This window comes from Equus przewalskii, chromosome 1 (genome assembly GCF_037783145.1).
Source record: "Equus przewalskii isolate Varuska chromosome 1, EquPr2, whole genome shotgun sequence".
NCBI classification, from domain to species: domain Eukaryota; kingdom Metazoa; phylum Chordata; class Mammalia; order Perissodactyla; family Equidae; genus Equus; species Equus przewalskii.
The window spans coordinates 58,985,338-59,010,824 of NC_091831.1; the positions used below are offsets into that span (position 1 = coordinate 58,985,338).

Sequence of the window (25,487 nt, forward strand, 5' to 3'; positions counted from 1 at the left end):
GTTCCAAGAGGAAGGGAGAGCATACACAAAAATCTGGCAATATAAGAGTCCATGGCATGGAAAGAGAACTTTCAGTAGTTCCATATGGCTAGGAAGACCGCAAGTCCCAGCTTGCTCAGAACAGTCCAGTTTGTGCCTGTTGTCCCAGAAAACGTTTAGTATGTCCTCAGTCTCAAAAGTGGCCTAGATTGGATAATAAATTATATGGTCATTCTAAGTATGCCTGGGACATACAGTCTAAGGGTGAAGTGGAAATGGGGGAAATGAAGGCAGAGGGAGGCAGATGCTGATCACAGGGGCCTTGTGGGCCAAGTTTACAAAAACATTCAGTTAACTGGATTTTGTATGGTGTCTTCCCTTTGAAGTCATCTTCTCCATGTATAATCTAACTCATAGATAGATAAGTACATCTATTGAAGATGATGGTTGCTACTGGTTACCATTTATGGAAGACTTACCAGGTAAGCACTTCCCGCATAGCCTGGGGTGCGGTGAGCTGCCCCTCTGCTGACCCTGGTTCAGGTATGTCCTGTAACTGCTTGTCTACCATTGGGTCTTGATTTTGACTTGTTTTTATGATTGTAAGATTGTGTCCTGAGTCAACATTAGGCAATCCCCTCAGGGCCTTCTGTTTCCAACTAGAAACTTTGTAAGGCTTTCCTGGAGGGGGATAGCTAGGGTCAGGAGTAGGCTTATTATCTACAAGCAATTTGTTTTAAAGGACTGGCATGATTTGTATATTGGAGGGACCTGAAGAATATTCGAATGAATGAGTTTATTTGGCTCTCAGATGATGCAATAACCAAGTAATGTGGAGTTAGATATTTGAACAGGCAGCCAGGGGAAATGGTTTAAATGTAAGAAATACTTGAATTACATGGAAAGTGGATAGTAAGAATGGGCATTTGAGATTTTATTTATTTATTTTTTTCCTTTTTCTCCCAAAGCCCCCTGGTACATAGTTGTGTATATTTTTTTAGTTGTGGGTCCTTTTAGTTGTGGCATATGGCACGTGGTCTCAGCATGGCTCGATGAGCGGTGCCATGTCTGCGCCCAGGATTCGAACTGGCAAAACCCTGAGCCATTGAAGTGGAGCGTGCGAACTTAACCACTCAGCCACGGGGCTGGCCCCAAGAATGGGCATTTGAAATATGTCTGAGTGAATGATTTTGTCCGTAGTGCCCCCTGCGACATCTGTCCCTCAGTGGCAAGTGTTGGTTTGTACCCCAAACTGAATGTAGCCGTCCGCTAGAGCAGTTCTGCAACGGCTAGCTTCAGGCTGCTTTTGCCCACCAGGAAGCCAGGTGATAGTGGACCTCAGGGCTTCTAGAGGCTCCCCCATCCCAGCCACACTTGGATGCTGCAAGGAAATATGAGTCTACTAGGAACGGTCATGTCAACCCACCCTTCTCATTTGTCCTTTGTCAACCTATTAATGTTTGGGGCTAGTTTGTGGATCTAGGTATATAAATTTGCCAGGGCTGCTGAAACGAGGTACCACAAACTGCGTAGGTTGAACAACAGAAATTTATTGTCTCACAGTTCTGGAGACTAGAAGTCTGAAATGAAGGTGTCGACAGGACTGGTTCCCAGCTAGAAACTTTGTAAGGCTTCCCAGGAGGAGGCTAGCTGGGGTCAGGAGTAGATCCATTAGCTATAAACAACTTGCTTTAAAGGACTGGCATGATCTGCGTATTGGAGGGACTTGTAAGGAGCCCTTCTGAGAGCTGTGAGGGAGAATCTGTTCCACGCCTCTCCCTGAGACTGGTGGTTTCCTGGCAATATTTGTTGTTCTTTGGCTTTTAAAAGTATCACCTGATCTTTGCCTTCATCTTCACCTGGCATTCTCCCTATGCACGTCTGTGTCCAAATTTTATCTTTTTATAAGGACACAGTTAAATTGGATTAGGGACCTACCCTACTCCAGAATGGCCTCATCTTAACTAATTACATCTTTAGTGACCCCATTTCCAAGCAAAGTCACATTCTGATACTAGGGGTTAGCACTTCAACATAGGACTTATTGGAGGACACAATTCCACCCCTAAGACTGGGGTAGACAGAAACAGTGACAGCATAGATGCATTACTATTGATTACGACTGCAACCAACTCTACTTTTTGGGAAACCATCAACTCAGAAAGAATCCCATGGCTAGGGGAGACATACCTCGATCCTGCTGTAACAAGTCAAAGGTATAGCCCGTAGATGTGGGTCAGTTTGCCTTGAGCTTTGCATGTGACTTCTCCCCAGAGGCTCCTTACTTGAGGGCACACACGGGACCCTGCTCACCAGGGTACAGAGTAGCCTGTGGCTCTGGAAACCTTGTTTTAATCTGTTACCTGATTTTCCAAGAGTTCATCTTCAATCTTATGCCATTATTCTACCCTAGAACCAACTATCTTCGTTCTCTCTGAGATGAATGCAAAAACCTTGTAACCAGTCTGCCCATTTGGTTCTTCTCCAGCCGTTCTCCACACTATGCAGAGGGATTGTTTTAAAACACAAATGTGATACAGTCAGCAACTTGATGGAAACGACCTCAATGGCTGCTTGCTGCTCTCGAGATAAAGATCAACACGCTATGTCCTACAAGGCCCTGAGGTCTCCAACAGGAGGCTTACCATCTTCATCTAGTCCTTAGTTGCATTTTTTAAAAAATAAAATTGAACTGGCAATGCTCTGTTTCTTGATCTGGGTGCTGAACACTGGTACTTACCCTGTGAATATTCATCAAGCTCTACTGTTTGATTTGTGGGCTTGTCTGTATGTACGGTATATTTCAATTAAAAAACAAAACCTCAAAACAATTGAATGAGTTGCTTAAAGTTCTGGGAGTTCCTTGGTCATATTCCCCTTTGTGACCTTTTAGATCTCTTGATAATCACCATACAAGTAGAGATTTTTGCTCCATCTTGGGGAAATAAAGATGGAATTAACAAAAAGGGGCGACTCAGCGAATTACGTCATGGCCACAAGATTAATTATGCAGATTGCAACAAGAAAACAACATGGTCCTACAACATTTTTGAGCTCTTTTTGTCCAGAAATTATGCTGGTTTGCTGTTTCCTGTTGCTAACTAAGAATAGAGAGCCATCAGCACATTGCATCTGCCTCCCAGTGCCCAGAGGATGTGAGGAGATGTGATTGGGCGTCAGCACTGTGTATCATTTCTGCTCTAGGGAGTGCATCACTCCCCTCTGCAGCAATGGCCCTGTCTTCCAACAGAGCTTGGGCAAGCAGGCGGCTGTGAGCAACCCCTCTAGCACCCATGACATCTGTCCCAGGCCCCACACTTTCTATCTCCCATACTCAGCTTTGCTGCTTCTTTTTCCATAGCTCTTGGCGCCTTCTAAGTTACCATGTAGTTTGCTTATCATGTTTATTTGTCTGTCTCTTTCCACTAGAATGTAAGTTGCATGAGGGCAGGGATCTATGTTTGCTCAATGATGCATTCCCTGCCCATGATATTGCAACCTAGCATCATTCATTCAATGAGTGAACGAATGAACCTAAGGCCTACGTTCCCAAATGGTAGCAGTCACATTACCTGCCTGGGCCCCTGAAGGCACGTGCATTTGGACACCTGCCCTACACATATGTCCCTACTGACCTGCACATCAGCCTCTCCCTCTCCTTCCCTTTAATCTTGTCTCTTCCGGGCCACACTGGCCTTCCTGCACCCAACACTGAGACTTGGCATATACAATTCCCTCAGCCAGAATGCTCTTTCTGCCCCTCTCTGCCTGGTTAACTCCTGGTCATTCTGCACTCCCAGCTCGAGCTGCCCTTGATCCCCCTGCCTAGGTCAGTTTCCCTGAGCATGGGGAATAACTGCCCTTAGTTTTTAAAAAACTTACTAGAGAAAATTACGTTAATTCCATTTTTAAAGACATACATAAAAGCTTTTTCATCCCTTTGTGGAGATGCACGCCCTCTCCTCCTACCCTGACCCCTGAGCTACCCAGCCATCCAAAGCCCAGCCTCTTTGAGTGAGTCAGCCCTGGAAACCAGTTCTGCAGGGCTTGGTAAGAAGTTACCATGGGCAAAGGTTCCTAATTATCTTCTTGCTCCTCTGCTTACCCAAGACTTACATTATGCTGGGCCTCTTTGTTGTGTCCCATCTGTGTCAACACTGAGCAGGAGGGAGAGAGGGACCTGGCCTCCCAGGGCATTCTGGCCACACTGCTCATCCTCAGAGCAGGACCACCAGGACGACACCCTCCCCAACCAAACAACCATGTGATCAGGGGCCCTTCCTGGGAACCTGGGGACAGAGAGGTAGAGTTTCCAAACAGAGGCTTACAGGTAGTGTAACTCAAGTGGAGCATAGAGAATTCTGGACTGACAGAAGCTGGAGAACAGCTTCTCCTCTCTGCTCAATTTTGAGGTGAGGAAATTGAACCCAGAGAGGGTAAATGGTGCATCCAGAGCTACACAGTGTGTGAGTCCCAGAACCAGAACAAGAAGCCATAGCTTTCACTGCAGTTTGGGGCCTGGCCTTCTGGGCTGGAATGCCAGGAATTCTAGGTTCAATCTCCACCAGCTGTTGGACCAAGGCATAGAAATGGGTGGAAATGAACAGAATTTAGCAGCTTCTACCCAGGGGTGTTCAAAATACAGATGTGTGGGCCCTACTTTTCACTCACTAGGTCTGTAGAAGAGCCCTGACATGGATTTTGAAAAGCTCCTTGGAGATTCTGATGTTTGATGCTAGCTGGGAAGCACTGGCCTGGATGCTTGACAGATATTTAACTATAAGATGAGGCTTGTGCTAGACTCCATTCCTATTATCAGTCCACAATGTGGGGTCTCAGCTCCCTGGAGGGCATCTCGAAAATTTAAAAAGTTTTGGTTGTCACAGCGTTGGGGGTAGTTCCTCTGGCGTTCATTGATGGATGCTAAATGTCTTGCAATGCAGATATTACAAGGGCAGCCCTTAACAGTGAGGAATTGTCCTGAGTCCTGCACATCTTTTGAATGTCTTGCCAGAACATTCACATGGGTGAAAAGACAGCTCATAAGCACACGAGTCAAAAACTCAGTTTCACTTAACATACAAGAATTGGGTTTCTTTAGAAATGTGGTTTTATTATACACCCTTACTGGAGCACAACTACCTTGTTGAAAGTTGCATGTCAGTTATCCTTCATTTTGTTTGGGACTTCATCAACTTTTAATGCACTGTTCTGGAAAATCACATCGCCTTTGGCAACGTGGCTCACATAGTAGTTGGGTCACCAAGACACCTCTCCGCAAGTCTGCATTTGTAGCTTTCCCTTTCATGATGATTTTATGTGGTTCTATAGAGATCCTAATTTAGCCCTTATTCAAAATGTCAAATATAGAGGAAAAAGACAAATACTGCCTTCTCTTAAATGCATATTTACCCATTTTAAGTTCGTGCATCTGCCAACTTCATGTATGATTTTATTATCATGCCTTTCACTTTTAAAGTTAGGGTACTATATTTGTAAAATAATTATATGTGTAGGTAGGCACATAAGAATTTGATTTCAGAATAGTAAAAGGGAGTTACAAAATATATTTGTTGCAAACAGGGGGTGCGGGGTCTGGTTTGGGTGTTGGGTGTTGAGGTTGGTTTGGGACTTACTGATGTACAAACAACAAAACCTGCAGGAAAACAGTAGATCTGTAGCTCTTGGACATGCCTTGAAAAGGCCCAGGTTTCCCTAGATGGGGTAAGGGGCACATTGGAAGGACTAATCAACCTATCCAGATCAGGGCCTGATGGGGATTAAAGCCAGGCCTAGAGCAACAAGGTGAGAGGGCTGGACTTGGTTTAGCCAGTCACAGAGTGCAGGCTGGAGTCTTACCTGGGCTCCCCCTGGACATGCACGGAGGGGTTAGACTAATAGTTCTGAGTGCCTACTGGGGTTGGACCCTGTGTCGGGTACATGCATCCGTTTCCTGCAATTGATACCACAGTCCTAGGGTAGATGCTATTAACCTTTGTTTTATAACCAAGGTAGCCCAGGCTCAGACAGTTAAACCAACTTGCCTGAGGCCACCCAGTGATCTCTAGGTGGAGGCCGGCCTGTCCACCTTCAAAGCTGTTCTGTCATTGCCGGCCCCAGCCAGTTTCCTTCTGCCCGAGGAAGTCTGTATTTATTTGGTTTTCAATGAGCAGTCACTCTCCGGTTTTGATGCTTTGCTGGGAGTGATTGTGCAGCCTGGATAGCAACGGGGGGCTTCCTCAGGAAAGCTGGGCTTCCTTGGGAAAGAACTCTTGTTTCTCAGGGCTTGGCCACTCTGACTTTTGGCTGAATTGGCACCTTGGATTTGTACCTCAGTGACCCACTGTGCCTTGCTGTTCATCCCATGGTGGCAACCTCTTGGCACATGCTCCCTGTCCCCAGTACTCCCATGTCTTCTTGGCCCTTAGCTCTCCTTCCCTGGTGGCCATTCTGTTGTGACCATCCCAGCCGGCTGCTCTTGGCTGGTTTCCTGGCCCTCCTTGGGCAGGGCATTCTAGGCTCTGTGAGTGGAGGTCCTCAGGGGGCTTTCCTGTGGGCCATTCCTTTCCAGGAAGGGTTCAGGGGTTCAGAAGCTACAAACTCCCTAAGACCTGCCCACAGCTCTGCCCTGAGCTGAGCTTCCACAGAGGGTCCCCAGTTGGGTGGGGGTGTCAGGGACAGGAATGGAGGCATGGGTAGCGTGCTCCTGCTTCTTAGAGTGGGGAGTGTGTGCTCAGGTATGGGGGGAGCGGTGTCAGTACTTATAGCTGGATAGCTGCCATTTTAAGCAGAACCAGATATGCTGGCATGAATTGTTTTAAAAGAAGCCATATGGGGAAAAAAATCCCAGACCATCTTCTTCTGTGCTCTGCCCCACCCCCGCCACTGCAAAGCCTTTGTCATCAGCAGGACTTTCAGTCTCTCACGGGCTCCCCACAGGCATTTCTAATCTCTCTCATCTTTTGTTATCCTGGAAGGCACCACAATGGCACCGAAGGCCACTTGGGGAGCATTAGTTCTCCTCCTTGTCCCCCATATGTTTTCTTCATCAACCTCCTTAAACTCTCCCAGACAGACACAAAATCTTGTAAAGACACTGTGCTTTCTCTACAAGCAGGATGTCCAGGGATGTACTCCTCAACGTTACTGTACATAGACATCACCTGAGATCTTGTTAAAATGTAGATTCAGATTGAGTAGGTCTGGGGTGGGGCTCCAAGAACCTGCATTTCTAATGTTCCCAGGTGATGCCAGTGCTCCCGATCGGGAAACCACACTCTGAGCGTCGAAGCCCCAGATGACCCCACTTCTGCCTCCCACCAGCCAGCTGAGCCCCTCCTTTGCAGAATTTCTGAAGCCCCTACTGTGGGAGTGTCTGCAGGAGAGAAGAAGGTTGGCATGGGCCTCTTTAGCCCATACTTCTTGCTTTTTCCTATTCCTCTTCTCTCTGATCTATAATTCCCTCTTTTATTTATATCCTCTTTACTCTCTTTTCTCTTGCTTTCCCCCAGGGGCCCACCAATATAGCCAGGACATGTAGGACCGAGAGTCAGTGGGGATTTTGTTCCATTTTGGTACAATGTGATTCTCCTGTGAAGGCTGAAGTTTTCTCCCTTAATCCTCATGCATCCTTTGTCTCTGGCTGTTTCCTACTTGATGATCCTCTTGTGATCCTTGACGTTATTCTGCAGTCAGGGGGAGTGTGGGGCAGAGGTGCAGAGGAGCCTGAAGTCACACACACACACACACACACACACACACACACACACCGCACATTCGGCTTCCGGGCTCTGCCAGGAACTACCAGGAGTCACATTCCTCTCTTGGCCTCAGTTTCTTCCTGTATCTACTATGGGATTCAGCTGGAGAATAGCTGAAGACTTCTCTAGCTCTAACAGTCTTTGATTCTAATTAATCAACAAGCATATTTTAGGTCCTCCCTGCAAAATCTGAAGCCTTAACTTCCCATCTGAACTCTACTGCCTCCTCCTGTATTTCTTTGGGATAACCTTTTACCTTCTCTGGGCCCTAGTGTCCTTGTTGATAAGTTGGGAGATAATGAGTCACCTGATCTGGGCAAGTTGGGACATAAACAGGGCCTTAGATGTAAAGGTGTCTAGTGTAGTTGTTGGCAAAGTAAGTATCTTAGTCAGCTTGGACTGCTATAATGAATACGTCATACACTGAGTGGCTTAAACAATAGACATTTATTTATCACAGTTATGCTGGCTGGGAAGTCCAAGATCGAGGTGCTGGCAGATTCATTTTGTGGTGAGGGCCTCTTCCTAGCCTGCAAATGGCTGCCATTTCATTGTGTGCTCATATGATCTCCCCTTTGTGCATGCGTGGAGAGAGAGAACTCTGATCTCTCTTTCTCTTCTTGTGAGGACACTAATCCTATTATGGGGGCTCCACCCTCATGACCTCATCTAAACCTAATTACTTTCCAGAGGCCTCCACCATCACACTGGGGGTTAGAGCTTCAACCATGAATTTTGGGGGGAGAAACATTCAGTTTATAACAATAAAGATTAGTTGATATGGTTGAATTGGTTCGTTCATCTTGGAAGAATGAACAGACTCCTACTGTGTGTGGAGGACGAGTGAAGTTGTACTGTAGAGTGTAGGGAGGAGTCAGACGTGTATCTTGCTCTCCAGTTGGTGGGTACAGAGATTCTAGATTAATCTACATGATTAGGATGAGAGGTGGCAGCTAAGAAGGAGAGCAGTGATACCAGATCCCAGGATCTGAAGAAGAAAGAGAGCAGAGGGGTGGAAGATGGGGAAGGGGGAGGACACGCCTGGAATCCCAAAGTAGCTCTTGATGAGTAGGCATTGGCAGGAGGCCCTGGAACATTTTCTGACCCTTCAACACTGAGAATGCATGTCTATGGGAACAGCAGCAAGCGGGGTAAGGGTATGGGGTGTCGGTGCCTGATTCAGGAGCTCTAGATGGTAGAGATGTCTGCAACTTGTGATGGGGGGAGGGTGAGGCAGCCCAGAGAGAACCTGCTCGACTCTTTCAGGGTATAACCATTATGGCTTGGAAATGTGGAAGTGCTGAGAGGGTGTTCAGAGGAGGGCAGCAGTGATAACAAAGAATTTCATCCTAGGAGCACCAGATGAAGATAATAACGGTAGTCATGACAGCCTAAATTAGTGTCATGACAATATTTTGCAAAGGGATGGAATTGGGTACTCTCATTAGCGTCATTTTTGCTAAGATTTCAAGATTCCATCTTGGTGTCATTTTAAAAATCTGGTGAAAAAAATACTGTATGCAGATCACTGATCAGTTACATGCAACTATGCTGCCTTCCACTTCTGCTAAATTTGTGCCATGTTGACACGGGCAAGTCATGAAAAATGTATTTGAGATTTTGTTATTTCATCTGGAAATGAAGGGTGACCTTTATGTTCCTGGTGATGATTCCCAACATTGCTCAAGAAAATAAAGCAGGATTGGTAGCATTTTTGCCCAACACCTGTAGTTTCTGTTCTCCAATTTTGTGGGAGGAGAGGAGGCTGCGGACGTATTTTCACTAAGGGAGTTTTCATGTCATTTTTCTTCAAGCATCACTGACCTCGATGGAAGTCTCCAGGAAAGAGACAAGGGGCAAATCTCTAAGTCACCCATTAAAATCCCAAAGGGCTCTCTAGAGACCCACCTTGAGTTGTTATTTTGGATCACTTTGTACAGAGCTCTGCAGGCCGACTCTCTCAGGAGTTCCAAGCGACCAAATGTGACCAGCAACTAGGCTTTTTAGAAAGCAGCCTGAAGGAGAAGCTGGTGACCACCGGCGTGGGCCGGTGCACGCTTCACAGGAGCGCCCGTACACCCGCCCTTGCCAGGGCTGAGGGCGGCGCGCACGCGCCGTGGGGCCCGGAGGGGAAACGGCCTCGCTCCCGGGCCGGGGCGTGCGCGCGGCCGGCGGCGGGGCGGCGCACGCCGGCGCTGGGGAGCCATTTCCGGGCGGGCGGGAGGGGCGGGGCCGCGGCGGCCGGACCTCCAATCTCCTCGGCGGCGGCGCCAGGGGGAGCTCGCGGCCCGCCGCCCGCAAGGCTGTCGCGTGTTGAGGTGGAGCCGGGCCGGCGAAATAGTGCCCGAGGGAAGGCGCGGGGAAGCTGGGTCTGGGCTCAGGAGGTGGAGTGGCCGCAGCGGCTGGGGAGCAGGGAGGAGGGATTCGGGTTGGGGTGGGGGAGAGTCGAGACTGAGTGGGAGGCGGGTCCGCACTGGGTGGCGGGCGTCCTGGTTGTAGTGGGCGAACAGGGGAGGAAGGGCCGCGCGGGACTTAGGGGCTGGCGGATGCCGAGTCGGGGTGCGGGGCGGGCGCCGACCCCCGAGGTCCGAGTGAGTGGCAGGTTCGCGAGCGGGTGGGGGAGGGCGCAGGGCGGAGTGGGGCGGGGTCTGAAAGCCCACTCCCACGGCGGGTAGGAGTGCACCTGGGGCGGGCAGGACTTCTGACCCTTCGCCAGAGAAGAAGGGGTTCTGGGCAGGGAGGAATGAAGTCGAGCGAGGCCCTGTGGTTTCTAAAGGGAGTCCAGGGAGGCTGGACCCTGGGACTGGGCTGCCTGTCGCGTCCGATCCTCCGCCCCGTTGGGTTGAATAGTCTGGGCTTTGGGGGCCCGGGCCTGGTCGGGGGCGGGTTGGGCGTCCCCCGGGGTATCCACCTGGGTGGATTGCTTTGTGGGAGGCTGGGTCTGGATGTGTTTGCTCCGCCGTGGGAGGGAAGTACAGTGGCAGCAGGATTCTGATTCGCTGGGTTGGGGTGCGGGGGTGGAGTGTGATATCTGGGAGTGAAATCTGAGGTCTCGAAGGAGGGAGAGAACTGTTTCTTGACTGCTCTGTGGAGTCTAGGCGGGCCGACGAGACAGTTTAAAGCTTTAGAAGTAAACAAAGCCGGTTCCCTTTTGCAGAGCGGGGGCGCTGAGAGGACGGCTGAAGAGGAAGATGCCGGGTACCGACCTTCTGATGTCGGTGAGTCTTTCCCACACGCCGGCCTGGTTATAGGGCACTTGTCCCTTAAGTTTTATTTTTAGTCCCAGGGATCTGAGTGTGTGGATTTCCCCTCTGATGGTTGCTTTTGGTAGCTGAGCATTTCTGCCACGTTTTATTTTGGGTTCAATGATTAAGATGGATAAATGACTGAATTAAATATGTGAAATATATATGAAGAATCTTTTTCAGAGTTCTTGCAGTTGATTTTAATCTCTCCCTTCCCATACTACCAGAGCAATTTTAAAGCTGCTGTTACAGTTTGTGTGGATCTGCCCTATGTTAGTTTATAAGTGTATGTTTCCCAGACTAGAGTTATAATTCCCCAGTCGGCAGATATCATGTCTTATTTGTTTAGAGATGAATAAATACCTATCATGGTGTTTTGTATACAGCAAGTGCTTATCAAATGCTTTTTGAATTGAAGTACTTTGAATTTTTCTTTTTTTTGGGCGAGGAGTATGCCTGCTTTGGTAGAGGCTGTTGCTTTCTCTCCTTCTGAGATCTTTCTGTGTTATTTTTTACTGAGCAAGGAGAAATAAATACTCATTTATTGCCAAATGAGTATTTACCAAAACGACGTTTTATTCTTGGGACGTTTATGATTCTATAGAGGCTCTTTAGTGTGAGAATTGTGGGGAGCCCATGGTTTTCAAATAGCTATATAGTGAAAATGTCTGTTTAGTTGTTAATAAGTCACTTCTCTGGGTCTGATGTCTCTTTGTGTAACATTGATTTAAAAACTATTCCTTTCCCTCTCTTTATCTCACTGTCCCAGAGAGTTGGTAGCTCTTGCTGGGAAATTTGCAAAACTAATAGGCAGTTTTTTTTTAAACCCAGTGCTGACTTCCTGTAGTGGCAGAACCCGTGAGGTCTCCGGGAAGGATAGAGAGGGGAACTAAGTCGAGATTAGTTCTGGTTTGCGGTGGGGAGCAAGGATGATTTTGGAGACATAGATAAATCCTTGGTTTACCCACAGATCATGGTGAAGAGTTCACCTAAAATAGTTTCTTTCCTCCAATTTCATGAATTGTCAGTAGATAATAAATAGCCTTATGTAATTTTAAATTTTTATTACAAGAGCAATATGTTAGAAAAATTGGAAACTATAAGCAAAAGGGCAACCCCCAGTAATTCTACTTCTCAAAGATAAGCACTTGTTAGCACCTTGGAAGGTTAACGCAGAATGATTTGTAACAATTGGCAATTTCTGGTTTCCTCTTATAGATCAGTATGTTTATGTAGGTTCAGATTCCTATATGCAGGTAGGATGTTCCTCCATGCCTGGAGATGTGCTTATGGTGCTTGGGCCTGTGTTTTCCCTTTAACAATTGGAGCGGTGAGTGCTTTTATTCAGAATATTGACTTTGGAATCAGTTTTGTTTTGAAGTGTTTCTCTAGCTGTTGCCACTGCTTTTCACTTCCTCAAATTAATTCACGTGGATAACAACTGGCCCTCGAGAATTATCACTCTCTGAAGACACTATACGTGTTGCTTGAGGTGTTTTCACTGGAAAAGGTGTTATTCCTTCCTTGACTGTACCTGTGCTCTTTGAGGCTGAGCGCTAGAGAACCAGTGACCCAGGCCTGGGTGTTCAGTGGGGGCGCTCTGCCGTCATGATTTGAGTTCAAGGTGTTTCTCCAGCTACTTTATATGTGCGTAAGACATGTTATTGGCCCTCTAATGGGGAAGAAAGGACCTCAGTTAATAAAAAATAACCTCAAAGCAGGGCAGCACGTTGCACAATCTCAGAATTAGAAACGATCTTAGAAGTCATGTGATGCAACTTCTTGCTTGTATTGTCTATATGAGTCCTGTTTAGAGCATCTCTGACAAAGGGATGTCCTGTCATCCATCCTTTCTGCTGGGGCCGTAAGACGGGCATAAGCGAGGACAGAGTACACAATGGATTCAGGATAGCTGAATTGTCTGATGGCTGACATTTATTGAGCATATTTTACATGTTGGGTAGAAAAATAGATACTCTACATAGTCATTTAGTTTTCACAAAAACCCTTTGAAAAGTATGCCACATCCTCCTTTTATAGGTGAAAAACTAGACTCAGAGAGGGTCCAACAGTAGTGAAGTGGTGTACCCATGTTTTTAGCCACGGTTGGTGACTTCAGATCTCTTCCTCTTCCCTACTTTGTGACTCTGCCTCTGGGTCACGTTCACCATAAGGGACAGAGGTTGCTGACCTCGCACTGATGGGAGAGGGCTTGTGTAGAGCAGAGGGGATGGGATAGCTCCGCTCTCTAGGGGGCGCTGTGGAAATCTCTGTGTGTGTGTGTGTGTGTGTGTGTGTGTGTGCGTGTGCTCGCGCGCGCACGCCCGTGCGCTTGCTTTTTTTCTTCTAGTATAGTGTTGTCTGAAAATACATGTTTTATTATACAAATCTTCTTACACTGCAGTTAACACATTATTTTGAAATTTAAAAAGTGATGTCTATAGGTATCATGTTGTAATCACTGATCTTCACTTGAGAATAATAAAGGGGCATTGCATTACAAAATATTTGTTATAAATAGAGGGCATTGGGTCTGATAAGATTGAAAACATTTGTATTGGTAGCATGCTATGAAAATAATACTTGAAGATCAGCTGGAGTCTGTATATGACAAACCTTGTATTCCAGACTAATGTGCTTGGACTGTCAGCCCCCAGTCCCTTCCTGACCTTAATTTTGTCCTCATTCAGTGAGGGTGGTTTGCCTGCCTTTTTTCATTTGCTCGTATGTCATGGACTGTAAGACTTTCCACCTATGTTGCAGAGAGAATAAAATGAGGAGTATTCATCTGAGGATTGCGATCCTTTCAGAGGGAATTCAAGTTGGGCAATTTTTTAGCAATCCTTTTCCATTTTTGGCAACCATCCTTTTCATCCATATTCTTGTCCTTCCCAGTGCCAGGGTCGGGTATCACTTTGTAAGTTGCCAAATACTTGTAGCTTTTCAGACAAAGGTACTTTGTAAAGATAAGTCTCCTTTCTTAGGTGACTTTCCTCTTTTCCCATCCAAATAGATGAATCAAGGTCATCATATGTGCTCTGGTAGTGCTGGGTGGAGTTTGAGTGAAAATTGTTTATCTAGAGCCATGGTTCTCAACCAGAGGCAATTTTGCCCCCTAGGGACCTTTGGCAATGTCTGGAGACATTTTTCGTTGTCACGCTTGAGTACTTGAGGTCATGGGTGCGACTGAACGTCCTACTATATACACAGTCCCCTCAACCAAGAATTATCAGGCCTAAAATGTCAGTAGTGCCCAGGTTGAGAAACTGTGGTCTCGGGTTCCTTAATACAGATAAGGGTATCTGTAGCCCATGCGTTCATGTAGGTGGGGGATGAGTCTTTTCTTTGAGTTAAATGGGTCTGTTACAGTGTTACTTTGGGTTGTTTTGCCCATGGATCAAGTCCTGCTGCTTTAGAATATAGGAGATCATATAGCAGGATCTTCTGCAGTGCAGGAAATTCTTAAGAACTGCTTTCTCAGCAGTGTTTGTGCAGCACTCTTTTCTTATTGGGAAACAGCAAACCCCTCGTTTTGTTTTTCGGTCCAGATCTTAGAGCTTTCTCTTTGACCCTTGAATCTTTTTCAGGGAGGCTTTCCTTCTGAATCTCAAATGGGATTTAAGCAATAAACTGGAATATCAACACTAAAAGCTCATTTCTGTTATTTGAATCTGGTGTCTTCTTTGTAGGATTGTCTAGAGAAAGGGAAAATTCATTGGGACTGGTAGGATGTTTAAAATTTTGTTGACAGTTTGAGTGGTGCTTGTAGGAGGAACTCTATTTGGCATTGTTCCAATCTTATAAGTAAAGCAGAACCATAATAACAAGTATGATAATTTCTCCAGCCTTTGGTCTAAAGGAAAGTACAGTTATAAGAAGATAAACCCCAAATCCCAGTATTTAACTTGGCTTTGCAGTCTGTGTGTCAGGAATTTTTAGTAACCTTTACCTTCTTAATTGGGCTTTGCCCACAATCTAATATTACATACAGTTTGTACACACATTAGTGGCAGAATAGAGAATCAGCCTGGGATTAAGAATTTCCCGTAGAGGATTGATTTTCAGTGCATCAGTTCATATGTGGAAACATACAGAACCCAATTACTGCGAGAAAAACCGTGCTATGGGGTAAGGGGATATGGGAGCCATCTGGGAAGATGGAATAGTGCAGGCAGAAAGTAGTTTGTTGGGTATATCAGTTGTCTCCTGGCACACTTCAACAGTGTGATTGAGGAGATGGAGGACTGTTTACAAAGCTGGGCAGGACATAGAAAGACCAACAGGTTGGTGACACACCTCAGGGCTAAGAGCCATTATCAATCTTAGGCCTGAAGGGGCAAGAGAGGGAGTAGTTTCTAGAACCTCGAGAGAGCTTAGCTGAAGAAGAGGATAACCTGTAGGAATATGCAGCCATTGCCAACCAGTGGCTTCTCTGGAGGGGAATTGGGGAATAAATACCTCAGACTCTTTCTTTTCCCACCCTCTAATCTCCTGCTGGAGCCTCTCATTGGTCAAACCCAACTGAAACCAGAGGATAAGGGAGGCTGGGTGATTTAATTCACGGAGGGCAGTCCCATGAGGCACCTAGCAGAGTTGGAGGAGGTTGGGTAGTAGAGGATGTGGAGGAGCAAAGGGAGGAGATGCAGCATGCTGAAGTCAAGGTCAAGTTAGTTTTGAGAGGCACAATGAGAAGATAGTGTTTGAGCAGTCTTGAAGAATGGATAGGACATGGCATGTTATAGAAAAGGAATGTTCTCACTGATAACAGAAAGATAAATTCAGAGGCGAAGTGTCACTGTAGCTTTGGCAAGCCGGGAGCTGCTTTTCCCTCGTAGTCTTATATCCTAATTGCCTGAAGGGCCTTTAGAAATCCTGCAGTCTGGCTTCCCTTGCTGTAGGAATCCCTTCCGCAGCACACTACCAGGAGTGGGTGCAGAATACCTTCTCAAGGAGTTCTTTGCATTGCTGGACAGCTTTAATTTTTGGAAAGTTTTTCCTTTGTCCAGATCACTGAATGAATCAAGATTAGGTTTGGCTTTACAGTCATGCACTGCATGATGATGTTTTGTTCAACAACAGACTGCGTATATGACGGTGGACCCATAAGATTAGTGCCAAATAGCCTGGGTGTGTAGGAGGCTTTACCATCTAGGTTGTGTAAGTACACTCTGTGACGTTTGCACAATGACGAAATCACCTAATGACACATTTCTCAGAACGTATCCCTATCCTTAAGTGGCACGTGACTGTATATAAGAGAAAAATCTAAAGTAATAGAGATTTTTAAAAGATAGAAATATATGCTCTAAAGTAAGAGAAATCCAGAGTAGACAGTTCCTAGTAGATATGGCCATTCCTAGGTCTTTGAGGAAGTTCCACCACTCATAGTGCATCCCCTCCTCGTCCAGGGTAGCTGCTTTGAGCTCGAGCTGTCAGGTTCATGTTTCATTCGGCAGGAAGAGGAAAGGAAAGGAGAAGGGCTTGCCTGCCTTCTTATTTATAAATATTTTCATGTGAAATTTATTATACAAACGAAATGTGTAAAGCACACATCTACATTTTAAAGAATAATAATAAACAAAAGTTACATATCTACCACCAGGTTAAGAAATAGAATATTTACCTCTAAACCCTTGTGCCCCACCCTGATTACATCTCCTTCCCTTCCCTCTAGGAATAACTACTATCCTGATTTTTGGAATAGTTGTTCCCTTGCTGTTTAAAAAAAAAATTGTGTTACCACCTATAGATGCAACCCTCATTTTAGTTTTTTAACTTGATATAAATGGGTTTATATATATTTTGTGTGATTTTTCCTGTGTTGCTCACTATTTGTGAGATTCATGCATCTTGTTGCATGTAGTTTAGTTCACTTGTTTTCATTGCTGTATAGTATTTCATGTGACTGCCACAATTTATCCATTCTACTGACGATGGACATCTGGGTTGTTTCCAATTTGGGGCTTTTCTGAATATTATAGTTATGAGCTTTCTTGTATATGACAAGTGATCCAGTTATAAGCGTTTTTCTGGGATTTATTCCGAGGTGTGGAATTGCTAGATTGTAAAGGGTATAATCCTTAACTTCATTCAGTAGTGCCATACTTTTCTAAAGAGATTGATACAGTTTATACTCTCAGCAACAGTATGTGAGAGTTCGTGTTCATACACAGCTTGACAAACTTGATATTTATAAGGCTTTTTATTTTTTGCCAACCCAGTAGGGGTGAAATCTGATTGATTTCTGTAAGTATTTCCCTGATTACTGATGAGGTGGTGTCCTTTTAAACGTTTATTGACTATTTGGATTTCCTGTTTTATGGCTGCCTCTTCACATCTTTGCGTTACCAATTATTTGTCTGTTTCTCCTTGTAGTTCTGTTAGATTCTGTTGTATATATTTTGAGATTTAGTTACTAGGTTCGTACAGATTTAAAATTGTTATATCTTACCTAGTAAGTTGCACTTTTTAATAATGCTTTTTGACTTAATATATATATAGCTACATGAGCTTTTTGTCATGAAATAGGCAAACTGTAAATGTGATGACGGAGTGACCTGCCTCTTGTACAGCTCAGTCCTCCCAGCCTGTTCTTCTGGTCACTGTTATTTGTGTCCTATTATCCTGTGAAGTGAATAAATCACTTTTGGACTAGAAAAAGAACATAGCTTTTTTTTTAGGGATAACTTGCGTGCAGTAAAGGGCACAAATCTTAATTGTACAGGTCAATAAATATTTGCATATGGGTACACTGTACTCCCTGCCCAGATTAAGATGTGAAAAATGTCCAGCATACCAGCAAGCTCCTTGTATCCCTCCCAGTTCATGCCCACCAAAGGTTATCGTTGTCACTATAGGTAAGTTTTGCTGATTTTTGAACTTTGTTTTTTCCAAAAGCATTTAAATTCACTCCTGTGAAATGTATTTTGGCAGGTGGGTCTAAAAAGGAACACATCAGTCCTGTCTTGAGTTCCAGTATTAATGGTGCTGTCTTTGAGACAGTTGAGGCAAGCAGAAAGTTCTCTTTTGAAACTGTTAATAGGAAGGAATCTGGGATAAATATGAGAATGCTACAGTGGACCTGCTCCTTGTCTAGCTGTATTACAGCCAGGGTGGGAGAAAGCCTAGGATTGTATTTCCTAGCCTTCTTGGATAAATTTAAGATTTCAAATAGTTTCCCAAGACTCATGACTGTAGCAGTCAACAGCAGTCTATCTGGATGACTGAAACCAGGTTTATGACCTGTAAACATAGTAGGTAAGTGATGTAATCCTGTTCTGTAGGTAGGTGAGGGCGCACGTGCAACCTTCTGATTGAATTCTATTGTTGAGGGCTAAGAGTTAACATCCGTCTTATAAAACTGAGGAGCAGCTAACTGTTAACATGTGTTTTATTATCATTATCTGTAAGAAAATACAGCATAGGCCTGGAAATCAAACTACTGAAAGCTTCTCCCAGCCCCCTGTGACTTTGCCTTGGACGTGGTCAAGGTGGTTTTCCCCTGCAGCTTACTGAAGAGGAGAGGAAATGTTTATCATCAGAAATTCAGAGTTACCAAATATTTAGTGTTTATTATCTGCAGTCATTTTCTTATTACCTTACCTCATTTATATTCACAACAGCCCTGTGAGTGGATGGTGGTGTCTTTTTTATCTTGTGAACTTTTTGTTGAATTATTACAATGGCATCTATTTTTGCAGATGAGCAAAATCCAGTTGTTTAGAAGTTCAGTAATGTGCCAAAGGTCACATAGCTTATAAGTGAGAGCTAAAATTAGAGTCGAAGGCTTTGATTACCAGTCCAGACTTTCTAGGACACCTCAGCAGTCAGTAGAACACCGTTAACATGACTCTCGGAGAGTCCACGGGAGTCGTGATGAGCTGTCAGTTCAGAACAATACCCAGAGGTGGCTGTCCTTTTCGGATATCCTGGGTAGTGGCTGCAGTCTGTGTTTATGAATTGCCAAAGGGGAAATAGTGTTTTTTAAAAGTTTCATCATTTTAGCACTTGGTAGTTCTGTTTATAGACTCTTTAAAAAATACACCTTTAGACAATAATGACCCTCTTTGTCTAGTTTATACATAATTGCTCTGCGAATTTCTAAGTTATTATTAGATACTTTTGGTTGATTTTGTTTGGAGTCCAAAGCTTTACTCTCTGTTTCCGAAATTGCAAAGTTTCTGCTGTCTTTGGCCTGTTTGGAAACTTTTTTCAGAAAGGGCTGCTTTTTTTTTTAAAGCCTATGAATCCAAAGAATCTTAACTGAGAGAACATTTAATGGAATTGCTGGGGCATAATGTGCTTTTTTTTTTTTTTTTTAAGTATACAATTCAGTGGTTATTAGTATATTTAGAGTTAGGCAACCATCACACAATCAATTTGAGAACATTTTCAGAAGAAACCCCGTTCTCATTAGCAGTCGCTGCCTTGTGTCCTCCCGGTCCACTAGCCCTAGGCAAACATCAGAGTACTTTTGTCTATAGATTTCGTTATTCAGAGCATTTCGTATAAATGGAATCATATAATATCAGGTATGTTAAAATGAATGTGCATATAGAGGGAAAACTAGTTTCTTCCATAGTGGAGAGGGAAGTCATTTGAACTTTTACTGCGCATGGCAGATTTTGCATGTAAATACAAGTAAATGAATAAAATTTTTAAAATGACCCTTTGGCATGGTTAGGGCCATTAGCTTTTATGAGCTCAGAAGCTTTGATTTTCTGTGAGTGCACTCCTCATGGCTTGAGGATATTGCGTGTCTGTCTCCTTTTTGAGGCCAAGATTGTACCTGTGTGATGTACTTTGCCTACATACTCAGTGCTAAGTGTAGAGCAATTCGGTTTGTACTTGCTTGTGGAATAGTCCTGAGCATGTATATCTGACGCTTGAGGCATGGCTAGAAGGGAAAATGTGGACCGTGAAGCTTTTTGAAATGAACTTCTCAGATCCTGGATCTCTTGCCTCACATAGTGGAATTTCGGTTTGCTCTTTACCCTCTAAGAAATGATGATTCATGTGGAAGATTAAAAAACCCCTCAACAAATGAGCCAGTGGATACAGAGAACATTTTGGTGGTTACCAGAAGGGAAGGAGGGCGGGGGGAGGGTGAAAGGGGTAAAAGGGCACATGTGTGCAGCGATGGATGGTAATGAGACTTCGAGTGGTGAACATGATGTAATCTACACAGAAATTAAAATATAGTGATGTACACCTGAAATTTATATAATGTTATAAGCCAGTGTTACCTCAGTACAAAAACAACAACAACAAAATTTCTGCATCACAGTCGTTACTGGTTGGTTGGAGTGGCTGTCTGGTTTTGTTGCTCAATTCTTACTTTTTTAATGACCCAAGGGAGTTTTCCCTTTGGGCTTGTGATCTCTTTTGGCTGATAAACTGTAATGCCTTTTGAGGCTCTAAAGACAGTAGTGTTTTCTTACCTGTTTACTTTGCGCTTTGAAGTTCTGCAGAATCTGCTATGAAAGAATATGGGATTCAGTTAGCTTTGATGTCAGTGTTTTAGGGCGGAAGTAGAGTAAGAATACCTGCATCAATTCCTTGGCTCTCTTCTGTGTTTTAACTTCACTCTCTGCCTGAGTCTTAGTCTTTAGAGTATATTTGCTCTCTAGACGTTAAAGCAGTGAGTGAATTGGGTAAAACAGGTTTTTCTTTTCCTCAACAGCCCATTACTGCTGTAAAGCTCGTATTTCTGGCTCTTCTGGGAAAACTTTTGAGTGTTGAGCCGTGCAGTTGTGTTAGAGGTGAAGAAGGTGGAAGGAGGAGGAAAACAAGTCCTTTCTTCTCTACAGCATTGCCAGGTGGAAGATTGTGACTTAGTTTTCTTTAGTGTCTGGCCAAAGAATAAACATTAGCCAGGAGCAGTGAGTTGATCTTGTTGCTTGGCATGGCTGGGTCCTGACTTTAACACTTCAAGGAAGCTGGGCCGATGTCTTTTTATCCCCTGTTAAGAGAGAGATCACCACTAAGTTTGGTGATTGGGTGTCAGTAATATGTTCAGTCAACTGCCAGGTAATTATTTTATAAAAGAAGGGGATGGGGAGAGAAGGGAGCATGTTACAGTGTAGAGAAATGGTTCTTAACCAGGGATGCCTATCAGTCACCTGGGGGAGGTTTTCCAAAATACGTATTTCTGGGCTCCACTCTATTTTTGTACTTACTCAACCTCTGGATGGGGGATTCTGAAAACGCTCCTTGGATGACTTTGATATACTCCACTGGTTAAATGGAAAGAGTATTGAACAAGAAGTTAGATTCTGATGGGGACTCTGCCTCTAGATTGACCCCAGAGAAGACACAGTAGTATTAGTCTTGGAGCCTCAGTTTTCAATTTCTTCATCATTGGAATGGGTTAGACAGGATGGTCTCTAAGGTTCCTTCAAACAGCCACATGTTATGATTTTTTTTTAGATTGGCACCTGAGCTAACATCTGTTGCCAGTCTTTTTTTCTTTCTTCTTCTTCACCCTAAAGCCCCCAGTACATGGGTATTTGCTCTAGTTGTAGGTCCTTCTGGTTGTGGCATGTGGGGCGCCGCTTCAGCATGGCTTGATGAGCGGTGCCATGTCCGTGCCCAGCATCCGAACCAGTGAAACCCTAGGCCACCGAAGCAGAGTACGCGAACTTAACCACTTGGCCATGGGGCCAGCCCCTATGATTTTGAAGCTAACTCTCCTAAAGTACTTTTTTTTTTTTTAAAGGATAATGTTTTTATTATTTTTTTTTTTTTGAGGAAGATTAGCCCTGAGCTAACTACTGCCAGTCCTCCTCTTTTTTGTTGAGGAAGCCTGGCCTTGAGCTAACATCCGAGCCCATCTTCCTCTACTTTATACATGGGATGCCTACCACAGCATGGCATGCCAAGCGGTGTCATGTCCGCACCCAGGATTCGAACCGGTGAACCCTGGGCTGCTGAGAAGCGGAACGTGCAAACTTAACCGCTGCGCCACTGGGCCGGCCCTCTCCTAAAGTACTTTTCAAACTGATTTCTTTCAGTCTTTCTTTTGGAAACAGATAAGTGGTGTAAGTCTGTAGTTGAGAGAAGAATGAGGTTTGCAGTTTGAGAAAGCCATTGACTAGCAGTCCACAGCCCGAAAGCACTCAGCTGCTGAAGGACGGCGTTCAGGTCATTTGGCAGTGTTGTCTTTCTCATTTGGGAGAGTAGTAAAGCTGTGGGCTCTTAATTTAGCTCCTGGGGTAAACTAGATGATGTGACGATGAGAATTGTCCATTTTAAACCCGTTGGTCTTCTGCTAGTTTGTGCCACTGATAGTTTGACTCTGGAAAACTGGGCAGTGGAAAATCTAGTAGAAAAAGCAATGCATTTTGGGCCAGAAGGCTTGACCTGGCTTTGCCATTTCTGAGCTGTGTGACCTTTGGGCCCCAGTGTCTTCATCTGTGAAGGACGGAGAGCAGTCTTAAACTGATCTTTAACCTCCCTTTCAGTTCTGATGGCCTATGACATGATGTATCTTGTGAGCTCATCAGAAGTGTGCCAGTGTGCAGAGTTGGTTACAAATTACCAGTCATTCTCTTCTGCGGGTACCAGGAGAGATGGGGGAGGCGGGAGGCAGAAACTTCCTAGGATCTTATGAAACAAACTGTCATAAGTATATGTAGTATTGAAATTATTTCACTTTAGTTGATAAATTGAGTTCTTACCATGTGGAAATTGCTCTTCTACATAGCATAGGAGATAGAAAAATTATGTCTTCTCTCTTATTTGTATTCTTATCAGCACCTAGTACCATAAGAGAGTTAAAGGTGTTCAACATTGTCAGATGTTAAAACAATTATTTGGTGATTCTCCCTCAGGGTTCTATGCCTCTAGGACAAATAAACTCACAGTGCGATTGGCAAATGCAGTTTGGCCCTGATTGACTCTTGAGAAATAGCCTGAATTGAGGCAGATTGGATGTTTGGCATATTAGAAAAGCAAGGAAGACGTTGTGCTGTGATAGGAAGATTAACCTTTTGTAGGGAAGTAGTGTTCCCAGAATCCTGATTTTACAGTAACTCTACAGTAACATTATTAGGCATTACTGTCTTGAATTTTTCCTCTAGTGAGTGACAGACTTACACTTGGAGCCCAGGTCTGTGTTGTGGCCAGCAGTCCACATTTGGACAAGCAGGAAGTGTGAGAGGTACACGCTGTCATTGGAGCCGGAGGAAACTGGCCTGTGCGCACTTTAGTGTTGACCATACACCTTTAGCGGACTTTGTGCTGTGTAATAATCAGCTGAGCAGAATTACTCCATTTTCTTTGGCAGGGAATGTGTGTCTTTGTGGCTGTTCAGAAATTATCAGTAGAATGGATCAGTCTGACAGCGGGAATGTTTTTCTTTGATCTTTAGCCTGATTCCTTTAGGGTGAGAGGAGCAGGAAGAAGAGAGGATGTTGGAATGTCTCACTGGTTCCTCTGCTTGGCGTTGCAGCTCTTTACTTCTCTTTGATACTCCTCTTTTAAGTCATACTCCTCCAGTTAATGTTTCAATATTTATTTATTTTTTATTTTTCTTCTTTTTAAAAGATTTTATTTTTTCCTTTTTCTCCCCAAAACCCCCCGGTACATAGTTGTATATTCTTCGTTGTGGGTCCTTCTAGTTGTGGCATGTCGGACGCTGCCTCAGCGTGGTTTGATGAGCAGTGCCGTGTTTGCGCCCAGGATTCGAACCAACGAAACACTGGGCCGCCTGCAGCGGAGCGCGCGAACTTAACCACTCGGCCACCGGGCCAGCCCCAATGTTTCGATATTATAATGTTGTGAAGCTCTGAGAGATGGTTGCAGACATCTTGGAATTCAACTCTGAGTGTGCAGTCCTGGATTTCAGTCCAGAGTCTGCCACATACTATCTGTTTGCTGTAGAACAAGTCAATTAACCTTTCTTGACTTCAGTTTTCCCCACCAGTAAAGTGAAACTGTTCCTTCTTAACATAAGAACCTCATAAGGTGATAAAGTACAATAAATTAACATGAAAAGATGTTTACAATTTTAAGTTGTATAAATATTCATATCTTCTTTATAAATAAGTTAATGCTTTTAAGTGCTTCACCCTTTCCTGTGTATGTTGTCATGGCCTCCTTGACCTTCTCTTTCTTAATTAGTTCTACCCACTCTTTAGTCAGGTGGTCACCTAATATTTGAGTTGTAAAGGGAAGAGGAAGCTTTAAGTGAAACAAACGGGTGAACTCTGCTGCCTGTAAAACAGTGCCATGCACATAGTAGGCACTCAGAAAATAACCATCAAATGATGGAGACCCTTAAACTGCAGTAAGTGTGCCTAGAGCAGTGGCAGCATTGCAGGGCAGATCTCGTCTTAGGACAGTGTGGTAGGCAGCTCCAGGGGCTGCCCGAATGGAGATGCCATTGCTCTTGAATAAAACAGATACAGATGGTTGGTCCCTGTTAAATACGGGAAAAAGGATTGTTACTATTTGTGTTAGCTCCAAGGAAAGAAATGGGTCCAGTGTGGGTCTGGAAATGTCTGCCAGTCAGCTTTTCTCTTTCAGTGATATTCATTTTTAGTATGTTTCTTCTGGTATAAATTGGTAATTAAGAAGTTTAATGGGGAAAAAATGTCACTGCCTAATTGGCAGTTGGTCAAGCGCAGTACTAGTTCTCAAAGAAGTTTTTGTGCTGGTGGGGGGGGGTGGATAGTGCCACTGTGGGAAGTTTGCTTCTCTTGAAGTGATTTGGGGACGGAAAGAATTTAATGTCATTGGGGATAGCTGTGGGCTAGTACCGACAGGAAAGTAACTTCTGACTGAAGAATCCTGAATCTCCTGGACTTAGTTACTTGGTCAGATCATAATCCTTGCCTCACAAACGTGTTAAGGGAATAAATCATGAAGTATAAAAAGCACTGAGACTGTGTAGAGCAGAAAATAACCTTCGTGTTAACTCCCTTCACTGCATTACACAACCATATTTAAATATAAGGAAGCCAGGAGTAAAATCACTCTCAGGCACTGTTTTTTTTTCTCTTTTTGTAAGGAAGATTGGCCCTGAGCTAACATCTTTGCCAGTCTTCCTCTATTTTGCCTATGGGATGCTGCCACAGCATGGCTTGATGAGCAGTGTGTAGGCCTGGGATCTGAACCCACGAACTCTGGGCTGCTGAAGCAGAGTGTGTGAACTTAACCACCATGCTGCCGGGCCAGCCCCTCAGGCACTGGTCTTAAACTGAAAGGTCATGATCCATTTAGAAGGATGCCAAATCAACTTAGTGGGTCAAACATTTACAAAACAAGGAAGAAATAGGAAAGAAATGTAAGTGCATCACAAGTAATGAGGGGTGAGGTATTATTTTAGAATCTTTTGGTTTGGTTTTCTGTGTTTCTGTGTGTACTAGATTTTGTTGTAGAATACATTTCTGTGGGACTGTATTGGAAAAGTTTGAAACTCATTGATTTAACAACTAACATGCCACAAATTTACAAAATTTGTAGATTTCTACTATCATTTTGTATTCACAGAAGTGTCTTG

General features: G+C 44.3%; 1 protein-coding gene across 4 annotated transcripts in view; it reads left to right on the top strand.

The window, feature by feature from the left end:
- Nucleotides 1–9,950: 9,950 nt before the first annotated feature.
- SGPL1 (sphingosine-1-phosphate lyase 1) overlaps nucleotides 9,951–25,487 on the top strand; it is a 51,054-nt gene continuing 35,517 nt past the window's right edge. The window contains exons 1-2 of one of the 4 annotated variants that reach the window (XM_070612231.1): nucleotides 9,951–10,057; nucleotides 10,897–10,957. In XM_070612231.1, the coding sequence (XP_070468332.1) occupies nucleotides 10,931–10,957 (27 nt within the window). In that variant the 5' untranslated portion in view covers nucleotides 9,951–10,057; nucleotides 10,897–10,930. Of the gene's footprint in view, nucleotides 10,124–10,150; nucleotides 10,342–10,894; nucleotides 10,958–25,487 lie in introns of those variants that run through there. The other 3 variants (XM_070612220.1, XM_070612223.1, XM_070612210.1) reach the window with 3 other exon arrangements.